The sequence below is a fragment of the Oryctolagus cuniculus genome, chromosome 10 (assembly GCF_964237555.1).
Source record: "Oryctolagus cuniculus chromosome 10, mOryCun1.1, whole genome shotgun sequence".
Classification (NCBI taxonomy): Eukaryota; Metazoa; Chordata; class Mammalia; order Lagomorpha; family Leporidae; genus Oryctolagus; species Oryctolagus cuniculus.
The window spans coordinates 19,433,291-19,447,703 of NC_091441.1; the positions used below are offsets into that span (position 1 = coordinate 19,433,291).

Consider the following 14,413-nt stretch of genomic DNA (forward strand, 5'->3'; position numbering starts at 1 on the left):
AGGGCTACAGGTGGGCACCAGGGGACTAGCAAAGAGGCTAGTCCTCCAGGAGGACCCAACCTCACCAACATGTACCATCCTGTGGGTGAAATGTTGCAACAGCCCACGACAACAGCTTTGCGGTGTTTCACCCAAAGCTTTGTTCACAAGCAGTGTGTCCCGAGCTGCCCAGCACGCTCCCTCCCTCTGCGATGCAGACATGGTCTCTTCCTGGCCTGTCCCTCCTGTCTCTCCTGCTCTGGGGGAGTCAAGGATGTGCCAGCAGCTACCGCCTGTGTTGCTGAGCTGGCTGTCCGCACATCTGTAGAGGGAATGTTGGCAACTGCATCAAAGAGCCTTAAGGATTAGCTGACAAATCTTCTCCAGATGGGGCTCTTTGCCCCTGGACAAAGGTGCCCTGACTTCTAGCCCAGCCTTTGTGCCGAAGCTAGAGAAATAACCTTGGCCACGAAGACCAAATTCCACTAACACAATTCCCCAGGTCCACTGAGCTCACCCTGACCATGCCCTTTCCTTCTTCCCGTTCCCCAAAGAGAACCTTCACCTTGCTTTTCTCCAAACACTACCTTCTCAAAATGTCTTAGTGTCAGTAGCAATTATTTCTCTTTAAATTTTTATTTCTTTGAAAGGCAGTGTAATAGGAAGCCTCCATTTGCTGGTTCACTCTCCAAATGTCCACAGCAGCCAGGGCTTGGCCAGGCTGAAGTTGGGAGCTCAGAATCCAATCCAGGCCTCCCCCATGGGTGGCAAAGACCCAAGAACTTGAACTATTACCTGCTGCCTCGCGGGAAGCACATTAGCAGGAAGCTGGATCTGAAGCAGAGCCAGAACTCAAACCCAGGGTCTCAAATAAGGGCCCTGGGTGGCCCAAGCAGCAAGTTAACTGCTGTGCCAAAATGCCCCCCTTAGCAATTGTTGCTAACATTCTCTGTTACTCTGACATCGACTCTGGCTGGTAAATTTGGCATAGCCAGAAAAATTAGACTAATTAATAAATCTCTTAAAGACCATTAAATCAGTAAACTTAGGGAGTTACTTATTTACTTGCAATGCTAATTTAATGAAAACTGCAAAATTTATCTTTGTTTCCAGGATATTTATGACTTGTCCAACAAGAATTTAAATTTGACTTTGATAGCAATTTGTCTTTTTTAACAACACGTGAAACACTTGGCTAGCAGCTTTGTAAGGATCATCATAAATTCAGAGGACAACTGAAGGTCATTGAACACTAGCTGCACTATCAACATATTAATGCAGAAAGCAATAATGGGTCACATCGGTTCTTGTTTAGAGGCCTGGCATAAATACAAAAGACTCCAGTGGCAGAAATTTTAAAGCTCTTGCTTGAAAAGTTTGCAAGACTTGGAGGAAGTCAACCCATCTGGACTTAAATGTCTTCCATCTGCATAGCTGAGGTGAGCTGTGATACACAGGCTGTACAGATGTGGGAGCCAGGGTGAAGGTCAGAGCCCCGCCCTGCTGTACAGAGGAAGGGTCAAACGTGGAGGGGTCAGGTGACCTGCCCGGATCACACAGCTGGCAGGTGACCACCAGGGCCACAGGCTGTTCCCACACATGGCGTCCCACAAGTCTAGTGCTAGTGGCTTCTGGATTTGGCAGGAGACAGACTGTCACAAATGGGCCACAGCAGAGAACACACAATATGGAAACCAGACCCCCTCATGCCTTTCTTCAGGCCTGTCTAGGCAGCTGCGAGTGGCTTCCTGTTATTAAAGTCTCAGCTCGTACCCCTTCTTGATTCCCTGTCTCGCCCTGCCTACCCTCTCCAGTGCTATCTTATCACCTCCTCTCCCAAGCCCCACAGAACTCCACTATTCCCAGTCTGCTGGCTTGATCAGAGTGAAAGGTTGGTTCAGTCCAGAAGGAGTCGCCTTTGTTGGCTCTAAGGAATTGGGGGTTTTCAGACTTTGTGCTGAGACACACGTTCGCTGGGTATTCGGTACCTACCCAGTCGTGACATCATAGTCACGTCCTCTTCAGCACAGGAATTGGGGACGCACACGCCCACACTGTAGTCAGCTCCATCCTGGGAAACGCAAACATGCATGCTCTTTAATTTCAGGGTTCACGGCGTATGCACAGGTTCATATATGCTAAGCAACACTGCTGTACTGTCCGTAAACTAAGCACATCAGGAGAGGGCAGAGAAGGGTGTTGAAAGCAGAAAAGCTTTCTAGGTTCTTAAGACATGGATTTTCCATTACAGAGCACTTCAAGTGAGTTTCCGGAACATCACATGTACCCAAATGGAAATAAAAGTACACCCCCAGGCCTATCCTGTGGCTTGTTACTTTGAAAGCAGACACTAGTTTGGGAAAATCTGCCTCATTTCATTTCTCTTCCATATTTCAGGTCGTTAGCAGTTGACTCTCTGACAATTTTCAATATAATTGCCAAGTTGCTATGACTTGGTAGCAGGACACAATGTATCAAGTAAGGAACTTACTAATAAATCAAGCTAATAATTAGAATGTCTGTTCCAATAAACAAAAGATCAAATTATAAATGAGAATTTCTGAGATGCTTCTTTTAAATACATAACTAATTTGATTGTGTCAGCCAGTCCTTTCTCTCCAATATCAAAACCATTCATCTGCTTTGAAAATGACATTTGTCTACATGAATGAAGCCCTCAAGCAGTTATTACCCAGGACCTTGGCAGGATGACTCTCCCCATCTCCATGGCTAACCATTACAAGATCATTTTATAGCTTTAATATCAGAGATCTTGGACTTCTTATTGAGTTGTTTCATGCAATTGTTGTTAGCCTACCAGTAATGTGATTTTCTTTAATGTCATGTGACACACATAAAATCCATCTGTGTATTTTACAAAGGACTGTGCCCTTCACAGTTTATTTTCTGAACACTAAAAGGATTAGCCTGCTTTGAAGATAGTGGGCCCTGCAACCTTGGACCACTGATCGAGCAGTGTAGTCATAAAGGCTAGGGCCCAGCTGCTATGATGACCTCAAAGTCTTGTTTGGAGCTCTGCTGCTGAGAAGAGGCTCATGGGTAATGGAAGTCCACTCCCCCTCTGCTGTCTCCCTCAACTGATGCTGAGTCTGGAAGTGTGTTCCAAGGTCCTCAGGGTGATCCACCCTGTACCAAGCATGATGTGATGTCTTGGCAGCAAGGGGCCAGCCTAGGGCTTTGGGGGAGGAGGAGGGGAACGGAGAGAAAACTCAAAACCCAAGTGGTGGAGAGTCTCCACTCTACCCTAGTAACAGCTGAGCCCAAGAAGGAAGAAGAAAGCCACCCAACGCACCCAAGGAGCGTGGACAGAATCATGCTAGCAGAGTTGCCTCCCAGCATTTGACCTTGGATTCCCCATGAAGGTCGTTGAGAGGGCTTACCCCATAAGAAGAATATCTCAGGCCTATGTGGTTTGTGGACAAGGGTCTTGTGTAATGTCCCACACTCAGGCGCTGAGCGAGTTTCTGCTAATGTAAAATTTCATTTTAACTTTTTGCAAAACATCCTAATCTTTTTGTGTCTGATTTTTGTTTTGTTTTGTCATCAGGAAAGGCAGTGTGTGCAGTGGTCTTGGATGCCGTGCCATGGCGTGGAGGTGTCCTCCGAGTGCGAGCGCGTGGGTGCTTGGGCTCACCTGCAGCATGTGAAGTTTGCAGTACTGCCCTTGGAAGCTGCCCGTCGGGGCACGGGTGGAGAGGCACTCGCTGTAGGACCCCAGCCTGTCGAGGTTTCCATTAAGAACGTTGCTCCCAAGCTTCCCCACGGAGTCATACACTGAATTTCAAAGCAAAAGAAGTTGGCAACATGAGCGTCAGCGTGTCACATTCAAAGGAACCTACAGGTACTCAGCTCCATATGTAAACCTATAAACCTATCACATGTATGTGACTGAAAAAAGGAGAGAGGGACCAATGTCCAGCCTAGAGGTTAAAGCACCAGTTAAAATGCCCACAACCCATATCAGAATACCTGGGTTCAATGCCTGGCTCCAACTTCTGACTCCAGCTTCCTAATACGGGCCCTGGGAGGCAGCGGGGATGGCTCAAGTGATTGGGTTCCTGCCGCCCGTATGGAAAACCTGCACCGAGTTCCTAGCTTCTGGCTTTGGCCAAGCCCGGATCTAGACACTGTAGGCATTTCAGAAGTGAACCGTCAGATGGAAGCACTCTCTTTCTCCCCCTCTCTGCCTCCCAAATAAATATTTTTTTAAAAGAGAGAGAAAAAGATCTGCTGAGAATCTACTCTCCATGTCTGTGTTTTGCATCCCCATTCTCCCTGACCACCAGGGAAACAGCAGTGAACTCCCTCATGCTATCCCATGGCTGTCAATAGTTACTGCAAGAGAGTTATTGGTTAAGATGTTTCCTGGGGAGTGAAGAGATATAACTACAACTTGGTAACTTTTCTTTGTCTCCATGTGTATCTAGGGGGAAAAATACTGGTGTCTTTAAATAAAAAATTTGTATCTGGTTTTGTGGGACCTTACATTGCAGAGTTATTTACTGATGGATGGATGGATGGATTTATTAATTACCATCGGAGCAGTGCACAGCACCCCCGCCTGGTCCTGGCCAGGCCCTCTTGGCTGTGTGTCCCACCGCTCGGCTAAGCGTCTGGCCCTCCCTCATCTCTTTGGTTGTATTGGTTGTATTGGTTGTACTTCTTTGAACTCCTTGAGCCGTCTGCTCCCATGACTGTGCTTCAGAGTACTCAGACTGGTCCAATCCATTGTCATTGTCTTACATATCTGTTCCTTGGGGATTTTCATATTGTGACCTTGGCCTCTGCACCCCTGTTCGCTCTGTGAGGTGGAGTGTGCTGAGGGCAGTGTGGACGCCCAGGACACCCAGCATGGCACCTGCTCAGGAATCTAAGAGGTGTGCAGAGGTCCTGGGTGTAGGACAGAAAGACCAGCGTGCCATGGTCACCAGCAATGCCATTTGCTGCTTTACCAGTAACGCTGTCCCTCTTGTAGGGGGGGTTGTTCCCCCTAATTGCTTTAAAGTAGTGGCACTGAGACCGTTATCCACCAGCTTGGGGGCAAAGGGCAGAGGGCAGGGGTGACTGGACAAGGGCCCAGGATCCCTGGCCAGCCCTGACTGCCTGGAAGAGGGGCACAGCACGCCAAAGAGCACTGCCTGACACAGCTGCCTTGGCTGGCGCTGGGACCTCGTGCTCAGGGCCACCGTGGCCTGTGGTTGTCAAAGACTGGCTTGTAGCTTGTGCCCGTGGCGCCTATCCGAGCCTCACCCCCAGAGTCACTGTGGACGTCCATGAGCCTTTTGCAGTAGCCTCGGGTTCACTGACTTCAGATAGGAACTTTGTAGATCCCTTATCTGGAGCTCTGACTCTGCCCTGGAGGGCCTAGGAATCACCTGAGGCTTTTTGCTCCACCCTCACAAAAGATGACTTAGTTGGTCGGGGAGGGGGAGTTAGGCAGGACCAGCTTTTCAGAATTTCCCAGGTGATTCTAACACGCAGCCAGGGTCGATTGCTCTGACGGTTCCGATGGAGTCCAGACTCCTGAGCATGGCCTAAAAGGGCCTTGGTGCTCAGGCTTGTCCCAGCAGCCTCTTCTGCCCAAGCCACGCTCACTTCTCCGCTCCGCCGCAGGACTGCGCTGGGCCGGGGCCTGTGTGTCTTGCTGCCTGAGCTGTCCCCATTCCCCACCTGCCTGGCAATGCACGCGTCATCCCGAGTCTAACCTGAAGGACCGTCTCCCCAGGAAAAGCTCCAGGTGTCCACTGAAAGGTGCGTTGCCCTCTTCATCGTGTACCTCCCTGTCTCCCACAGAGGAGGAAGGGCATGTCTTAATGTCATGAACAGCTGTTGAATTGAAACTTTGAAAAAACTAAATTCCTATGCCCAAGATCCAGTTCCACAATGGTACGAAATCCTCCCTATCAGCAAAGCAACAACACAACTGGACGCATAAACAGACTAGAGGATGCTGGGAGTTCCCTCTCCACCACTCACGGACAGCCGAGGCTCTCCAGATGAAAGTTGAAGAATCTGGAGCTGCAAGAGTTGAAGGAAACAGAAACAAGAGCAGTGTCGATACTGAGCTTGTCTTCCCCCTTAGGTAAGACCTGAGGGGCGGACAGACGGGGACACCCAGTTCTTCATCTGAGAAGGTTGAGTTCATGTTTCTTTCCAATTGCTGTGTTGCTTTATATAAACTGTTTGCATTTGTGGGTTTTTAGCTGAGTTTGTGTGTGCATGCAAAAATTGCATTTACTTTCTGGATATCAACTCCAATGGACAAGGGTGCCCTTTTCCACCCTCATCTCTGTCTCTCTCTCTCTCTGTAACTCTGCCTTTCAAATAAATCTTTCCTCTTTTTTCAGAAGAAGCTAGGGTGCAGGTACCATCCAAATAAACCAAAAAGTACCTCGTGATTGCCACAGGAGGAAGGAATAGACTAGCCTAGTGATGCATCGCACCTGCTACTTCAAATCACACGGCAGTTGCTCCAAGTTTTCATTTTCAGAAGATTGAAAACAAGTTGTTTTCATCCTGGGCTAATTGGCAGGCAGGTTTTCTTTGTCGTGTGGTGTTGATGACGAGTGACTATTAAAGTGCACAGGTGATTAATTTCTGGGTTTGGAGGAAGGAAAGACAATCATCAACTGTCTTAAATTTTATAGTCTGATGCTCTTACACCATGAAGAGAGCAGAAGCTTCTGGAATGCGAGGCCAGAAGCAAACCCTGCAGGAAGTCATCTTCAGCATGAACAGCCAGTGTTTACCAGGCACCTACCAGATCCCGCGTTAGACCGCGGGTCCTTAAGAACTGGAGTTGCATAGTAGTTGATACAGGGCGTATAGGTAGACTGCTGCCTCAAAGGGCCCAGGAAGAGGTCTGAACGTGTTCCCAGTGTCACAGGCTAGTTCCTCGGGCAGGCTGCGTGGGCCTGCTCCACGGTTGATCTTGGGGGGGGGCGGGTTGCAGAACAACCACAGGTGTGTGCACTTCTGTGGCTGCTGCAGCAGATGGCCATGCCCTTGGTGGCTTGAAAGAACAGAAGTGTGGTTTTTGCCATGTTTGAAACCTCTGTGTCGCTGAAACAAGAGTGAAGGTGTGAGCATGACTGGGCCCCTGGAGGCTCTAAGGGGGGTGGGTTCCTTACCTCTGTCAGCTTGGGGGGCTGCTGGCCTCCCTTGCTTTGTGGCCACTCCAGTCCCTGTGTCTGTGGGCAGTCTGTGTGTGAGAGAGCACGTGCAAGATATTCAAGGACAAGGATGTGGCTGGATATAGCTCCCACCCCCGGAGCACCCAGGGGAGTCTCCCATCTAAGACCCTTGCCTTACACCTGCAGAGATGCTCTTCCAGTCTCGGGTTATCAGTCACAGGTTCCAGGAATGAGGATGTGCCTATATTTTGGGGACCATAGTTGATCCCACTAAAGCATGGAGGTCTGGTCTCCGGTGACCCCAGATGTGTGAGGGAGCCCACGGTACTTACTCTCTGGTCAGAGACTTTCCTGGCTTGAGCATCCCTTCTGTCCCTAACGCCAGGACCAGTGGAGGAGTGGGCCCTGAATGAAACGCCCTGCAGTCTGATAGCCAGATGGGAAATGGGCTACATTCAGACGCCAAAAGTCAAGTTAGAGTATCCCATATCCAGAATGCTTGGAGCCATAATTGTTTGGCTTTTTTTTTCTTCTTTGGATTTTGGGATATTTGCATATGCAAGATGAGCTATCTTGGGGACGGGACCCAGTACTAAACATGAAATTGATTTGCTTCATATACACCTTACACACACAGCCTGAACATGGGTGGTACTGGTTTGCTTCATATTTATTTTTTTAAATGAGTTGGGTGAGACAGATAATTCGCATCTGATGACTCCCTCCCCAAAAGCCCACAATAACCAGGGCTCATCTCCTGGAATGAGAGCCAAGAGTCCCGAGTGACACCCCCAGAGGCGGCAGTCTGCGGGGGACATTCCACGGCTGGCACAGTCCTTGGTCCCTGGTGGAGCCTTTGCTCTCCCCATCATGACAAGTTGAGCACCCTTAGTCCCCAAATCCAGCATCCCCAAGGCTCCAAAATCTTAATTGTTGGAGCTCTGATATGATGTGAGTGGAAAACTCCACACCCAGCCTCTTGTGACGGGTCACAGTCAAAATAGACGCCAGCCAGGTGGTCAGCTAGAGGCTCAGCCACTGGCTGGGGATTCTGTGTTCCACTTTGAGATGCCTTGGCTTCAACACCTGGCCCTCTCTTGTGACCCCAGCTTCCTGCTAGTGCAGACCCTGGGAGGCCATGACTGCTCAGGCGAAAGACCGGAAATTCTTTCCTCAGCTCCTGATTGCGCTTTGACCTGGCCCAGGCCTGGTGGGCTCCGGGTGGGCTCCGGGGCGTGAAGGGCTGAGAAAGCCTGGGAGCGAAAGTAGCTGCTTAGGGAATTCAAGGTATTGAGGAGATCGGAGAAGACCGGAAGTGAGAAGCTCTGCAGGCCTCTTGACCAGAGGCCACTGCTAATCTCCCGCTATTATGTCCTGGAGGAAGAAGGTGCCGGAAGACTCAAATCCTGAGAAACCAGGGAGTCACGATACATGGGGTAAAGTTAAAAGTCCACGCAAGGAGGGTTCCCCGCGAGGCCTGGCCTGCCCAGTGTTAGGAACAGGCCAGGCTGGACCTCAGAAATGGCTGTGTGGGCCCGCTACCTCTCGGGAGAAGAGGCCCAGGGCCTACCCGAGACTGATGAACTTGTTATCCTTCCATTCCAGCTGCTCAGTGCTCGCCGTGTTTCTAGAGCGGTTTGTGACAGCATAGCAAGTCTGTACGCATTTCCCAGGGCTGTCTTCCACGCTCCATGAGTGGTCCTGGAGGCTGGACACCTGAAAGCGAGGGCTCGGCAGGACTGGATCCTCCTGTGCCTCTCGGCTCCTGGTGGCTGCCAGCAGTGCTGGGCTTACAGGGCGTCGCTCCAATCTCAGCCTCCTCTGTGGTCTGGTGTTTCCCTGTGCCTGGATCCAAATCTCCCTTGCAGAAGTCGCTGGATTAGGGCTGCCCTTAGCTGGTCTCTATTTCCAGATAACGTCAGATCTGCAGGAACCGGGGAGTAAGGTTTCAGTGTATCTTTTGGGGAAGACAAAATTCAACCTATGCAATCTTCCAAGGGGGTATTATATATTATAGATATGAAAATGCGGCATACTGTGTTAGTTTCTTAGAGTTTCTGTAGCAAAGTACTGCAGACTTAAACAACAGGAATTTGTTTTCTCCGGGGTCTGGAAGCTGTTCTGTGCCAAACCAGGCTGTCGGCAGGGTTGGTTTCTTCCGAGGTCTCTCCTTGGCTTCAAAGTGGCTGTCTTCTTGCTGCGTCATCAAGTGGTCTCCCACTGTGCATGTTTGTCCTACTCTCCTCCTAGAACAGCACCAGCCACTGGGCTAGGGCCTCTCCTACTCATCTCCTTTTGGCTTAATTGTATCTTTGCATGTGAGATTAATATGCAATACCTGTACCTTTTTATAGGGCATGATATAATATTTCAATGCATGTAGACAGTGTACACTGATCAAACCAGGCAATTTGCATATCTATTTCCTAATTTATGCTTAGAGCCTACTAGGTCCTCTCATCCAGTTAATTGAGTATGAAAAGTTACTGTGAACCAGAGTTGCCCCACTGGGCTATGGAACAGTAGCACCCATGGTTTCTGTGGTTTGGTACCCACGGCCCAAAACTCTTCCTGCATCTGGTAAGCTTCATTCTAAATTCAGATCTAGGGCTGATGTGGCACAGCAGGTTAGGCTGCGGCTTCTGATGCCTGCATCCCATATCAGAGTGTCTGTCTGAGTCCTGGCTGTGCCACTTCTCATCCAGCTTCCTGCTCATATGCCTGGGAAGGCAGCTGAAGGTGACCCCAGTGTTTGGGCCCCTGCCACCCTGTGGGACACCAGGAGGGCTATGGCCTGCCTAGACCTAGCTATTACCGTCATTTGAAGAATGAACCAGCAGATAGAAGATCTGTCTCTGCTTTTCAAATAAGTAATGAAATCATTTTTTAAAAAAATGAATTCAGGTTAACTTATTTAAACTTCCACATTTGGGAAGCAGCATGCTTTTTGTCTGTGTTCGCAACACTTAATTCTATTCACTTTGCTGTGAATGTAAGAATTTCATCCTTTCTACAGCTGGAGAATATTTCTTCGTGTATACCTACCATGTTTGCTTTATCCATTCATCTGTCAATGGACACTGAAGTTGATTCGTGTCTGAACTATTGTGAATAGCACTGCAACAAACATGGGCGTGCGGCATCTCTGTAAAACGCTGATTGCACTTCCTTTGACCACACACCCAGAAGTGAGGTAGCTAGCTCATACAGTAGATCTACTTTTAGCTTTTACATTCCCACCAAGAGTGTATAAACATTATCTTTTCTGTGTATCCTTGCCAGTGTGGTTTTTTTTTTTTTTTTTGGATTTTTGATAAAAGCCATTTTAATTGGAGTGAGATAATCTCATTGTTCTGATCTGCGTTTTCGTGGTGATAAATGATACTTGCACATTTCCTCATATATTTATTAGCCATTTGTATTTCTTTTGTGAAATATCTATTCAGATTCTCCCTGCCAATAAACCAGATTGCTTTTTCATGGAGTTTTTTGTTTTCTGGTTTTTGTTGTTAAACTCCTTACATACTCTGGATATTCCTCCTTTTTCAGTTGAATTGTTCATAAATATTTCCTCCCATTCTGTCCAATGTCTTTTCACTCTGTTCTCTTTGCTGTGCAGAGCTTCTTGGTTTGATAAAATCCCGTTGTCCTGTCTTACTTTTGTTGCCTGTGCTTTGGGGGTCCTGTCCAAAAAAAATCACTTATGCTAATGTCTTTGTTAAACCTATGTTTTCTTCTCATAGTCTCGGGTCTTGTGTTTAGATTTTGATCAATTTTTAGTTGACTTTGTGTATAGGGTGAGAAGCAGGGCACTGTTGCAAATTTGAATCTTCTGCACTGTTTTCCTAGTCCTGCTTATTGAAGAGTGTCCTTTGTCCAGTGCGTGTTTGGTAGCTTTGTTGAAACTCATTTGGCTATGGATTCATAGATTGATGTCTACATAGGTCTGTGTGTCTTGTTTTTATTCCAGGACCATGCTGTTTTGGTTAAAATAGCGCCGTAATATGTCTTGAAATCTGATACTATGGTACCTTTAGCTTTGTTCTTTTTAGCACAAGATTGCTTTGGCTGTTGGGAGGTCTTTTAAGTGTCCATATGAATTTTAGGATTGTTTGTTCTAGTTCTGTGAATTATGTCATTGATATTTTAATAGGGACTGCACTGAATCTTTAAATAGCTTTGGGCAGAATGGGCATTTTAATGCATATTCTAATCCATGAACATGGAAGTTCTTTCCATTTCTTTTGGTGTCTTGTTCAATTTCTCTTATTACTGTGTTGTAACTTTCACTGTGGAGGTCTTTCATATCTTTGGTTAAATTTATTCCAATATATCTGTAGCTATGAGGATACTTCAAAAAGTTTATGGGAAGAGCAAATTAAAAGATAAGCTTATTTGGGTATAAATTTTAAAGCCTTGCAAAATTATTTCATAATACATCTTCCATTGAGCTCTTTGATAGACTAGAGTATGCATGGATTTCAAAAGTTTTTTGCACCAAAATATTTTTGATTCTCCATGAACACTGTTAGGTACCCTTAGATTGTGAATGGAATTGCTCTTATTTCTTGTTCATTGGTGTGTAAAAATGCTACTGACTTGTACATGGTGATTTTGTATTCTACAACTGAGTTTCAGTTCTAGTCTTTTTGATAGATTCTCTAGGTTTTTTTTTTTTTTTTAATAGAATCATATCTGTGCAAATAGGAATAATTTGACTTTGTCCCTTCCTATTTGTATGCCTTTTCTTTCTTTCTCTTGCCTAACTGCTCTGGCTAACACTTCTGGAGTGCACTGAATGAGAGCAGTGAGAGTTGCATATCCTTGTCTGATTCCAGATCTTAGAGGAAATGCTTTGGCTTCCCCCGTTGAATATGATCTTTTCTGTGGGTTTGTCATATATGGCCTTTGATTATGTTGATGTATGACTCTTTTAGACCTAATTTGTTCAGGGTTTTTATCATGAAAGGAGGTTGGATTTTTTTCAGCTTTTTCTGTAGCTATTGAGATGATGCCAAAGCTTTTATCCTTAATTCTGTTGATATGATGGATTATGTTATTGATTTGTATATGTTGAAATATCCCTGTGTCCCCAGGGTAAATCCCACAGGATCATGGTGAATAATCTTTTTGATGTGCTGTTGGATTTGATTTACTAAGACTTCACTGAAAACGTTCATATATGTGTTCATCAGGGATACTGGTCTGCCGTTGTCTTTGATGTTTATCTCTTTTAAAAATCCTATGTGTGGACCCCAAAGAGTTGGGGGGGGAATTAAAAGATAAATTTATTTTGGTGCAGCAATTTTAAATCTATGCATAGTCTTTTCATAATACATTTTTATAAGCTTTTTAAAGATCGCTTATGTTTCCAAATACAATCATATTCTGAGATATTGGGGTTAGGACCTCAACCTCTGAATTTGAGGAAAGCACAATTCAGCCCATAATACAAATTAAAAATAACAATGAAATCTAGAATATTCCTTAGTACAAACTGCACATGTAGCTAGTTGATTCTCACAGAATCCTTTCACTGTTTGCGAGCCTGCTGTCCCTAGCCAATCCATGGTATGGTGCTGACATGAATTTTGGTTGATACTTTTGTTTATCTGAAGGAGTAATAAGGCTGTGAAACAAGATGTACGCCACAATTTCACTGATTCCATACGTGAGCAACTCTTGCTGACTCAGATGGCCGTCTGAGTGCTGGAATATTTCCTCATCTTTCTGTGCTGTTCATAGCGTAGTTACAGATCCTGCACTTCCTTCATGCTACATGTACATTCTTCACCATTTCTCCATCATGACTTTAAGTCTAGAAGGCCAACAAATGAATCGAGTGGTTGGGAACCTCCTTGGTGGTGCCTTCCCACTGTGGCTGCCTGCTGGGGGGAAGTTAGAAGGCCCTGGGCAGTAGCATACCATAACGCTGACCATAGAGACCCAGGGACATAATAGCTGCAAGGGCACTGATAATAGTTTATCATACTACGCCGGCGCCGCAGCTCACTAGGCTAATCCTCCGCCTTGCGGCGCCGGCACACCGGGTTCTAGTCCTGGTCGGAGCACCGGATTCTGTCCCGGTTGCCCCTCTTCCAGGCCAGCTCTCTGCTGTGGCCAGGGAGTGCAGTGGAGGATGGCCCAAGTGCTTGGGCCCTGCACCCCATGGGAGACCAGGATAAGTACCTGGCTCCTGCCATCGGATCAGCGTGATGCACCGGCCGCAGCGGCCATTGGAGGGTGAACCAACGGCAAAGGAAGACCTTTCTCTCTGTCTTTCTCTCTCTCATTGTCCACTCTGCCTGTCAAAAAAAAAAAATAGTTTATCATACTACTAGATTTTACTATTTTTTGAATATTACTTTTGTCCTTAATTGTAGATATGTATGACTTAGCCATTAACGATAACTGTTGAACAATTGGCTTGACAATCTTAACAACTGGCTCTCTCATGTCAGCACAGACCAGCTGTTGCACACTGCTAGGCCTAGGAATCAGACTTGTAAAAAATTTTGCCATCAATGTTTAGAATTGAGAAAACACAAGTGAGTACACTTGTCGAGAAAGGTGACGTGACTTGGGCAAGGTCACACAGTTGCTGGCTCAGACTGCATGAGACCCCAGGCCTCGGGACAGCCTATCTAACACCATATGGACAGTTCCACATGTTGTTGGAAAAACCTGACCAGGTTACAAGGAAAGTGTAAGAAAGAAAGGAGCAGAGTGCTGCTAAGAGGAAGGTTCCAGGGGCCAAGTCTAGAGGGAAGGAGAGAGAGGCCCGATCATCAGCACAGGGCGTCACGGATGGGTTTGTCTAGGAGTTGGAAATAGGTGAGTGTTAAGGAAGAAGACAGCTAACGCTGTAGTGGTCCAGGAGGAAGACAACTGAAGGGGAGAAAACTCGTTAATCAGGAAGCTGGATGTCAGCCATCTTAGTTTTGTGCGTAAGAGATTTACTGAATATGTATTTCCACAGATGACGGAGTTTGCAACAGTAACAAAACCGGAAGCAAAGGCACCAGAACACTGGAACACGTGCATGAAGGCTTGGGCAGAAAATAGGGGCAAAAAAATATATATAGCACTTCAAAATGGTGGTAGAAAAAAAGGAATTAAGAGACAAGTTGATTTTGGTGCAAAAAAAAAAAAATGAAACCTAGGTATGGTTTTTATCATATGCATTTGCCATGAACTTTTTGAAGATTCTGCTATGCATGGATTTCAAAGAAATTCTTCTTACCAGAACCAGCTTATGTTCTAATTCTGTTGTACACAAA

The 14,413-nt window shown here is 46.5% G+C and overlaps 1 protein-coding gene across 1 annotated transcript in view; it reads right to left on the reverse strand.

The window, feature by feature from the left end:
* LOC100354357 (O-acyltransferase like protein) overlaps positions 1–14,413 on the reverse strand; it is a 56,221-nt gene that overhangs the window by 39,288 nt on the left and 2,520 nt on the right. The window contains exons 2-3 of the mRNA XM_051851882.2: positions 3,635–3,774; positions 1,972–2,050 (exon numbers count right to left, since the gene is read on the reverse strand). Of these exons, the coding sequence (XP_051707842.2) occupies positions 1,972–2,050; positions 3,635–3,774 (219 nt within the window). The remainder of the gene's footprint in view (positions 1–1,971; positions 2,051–3,634; positions 3,775–14,413) is intronic.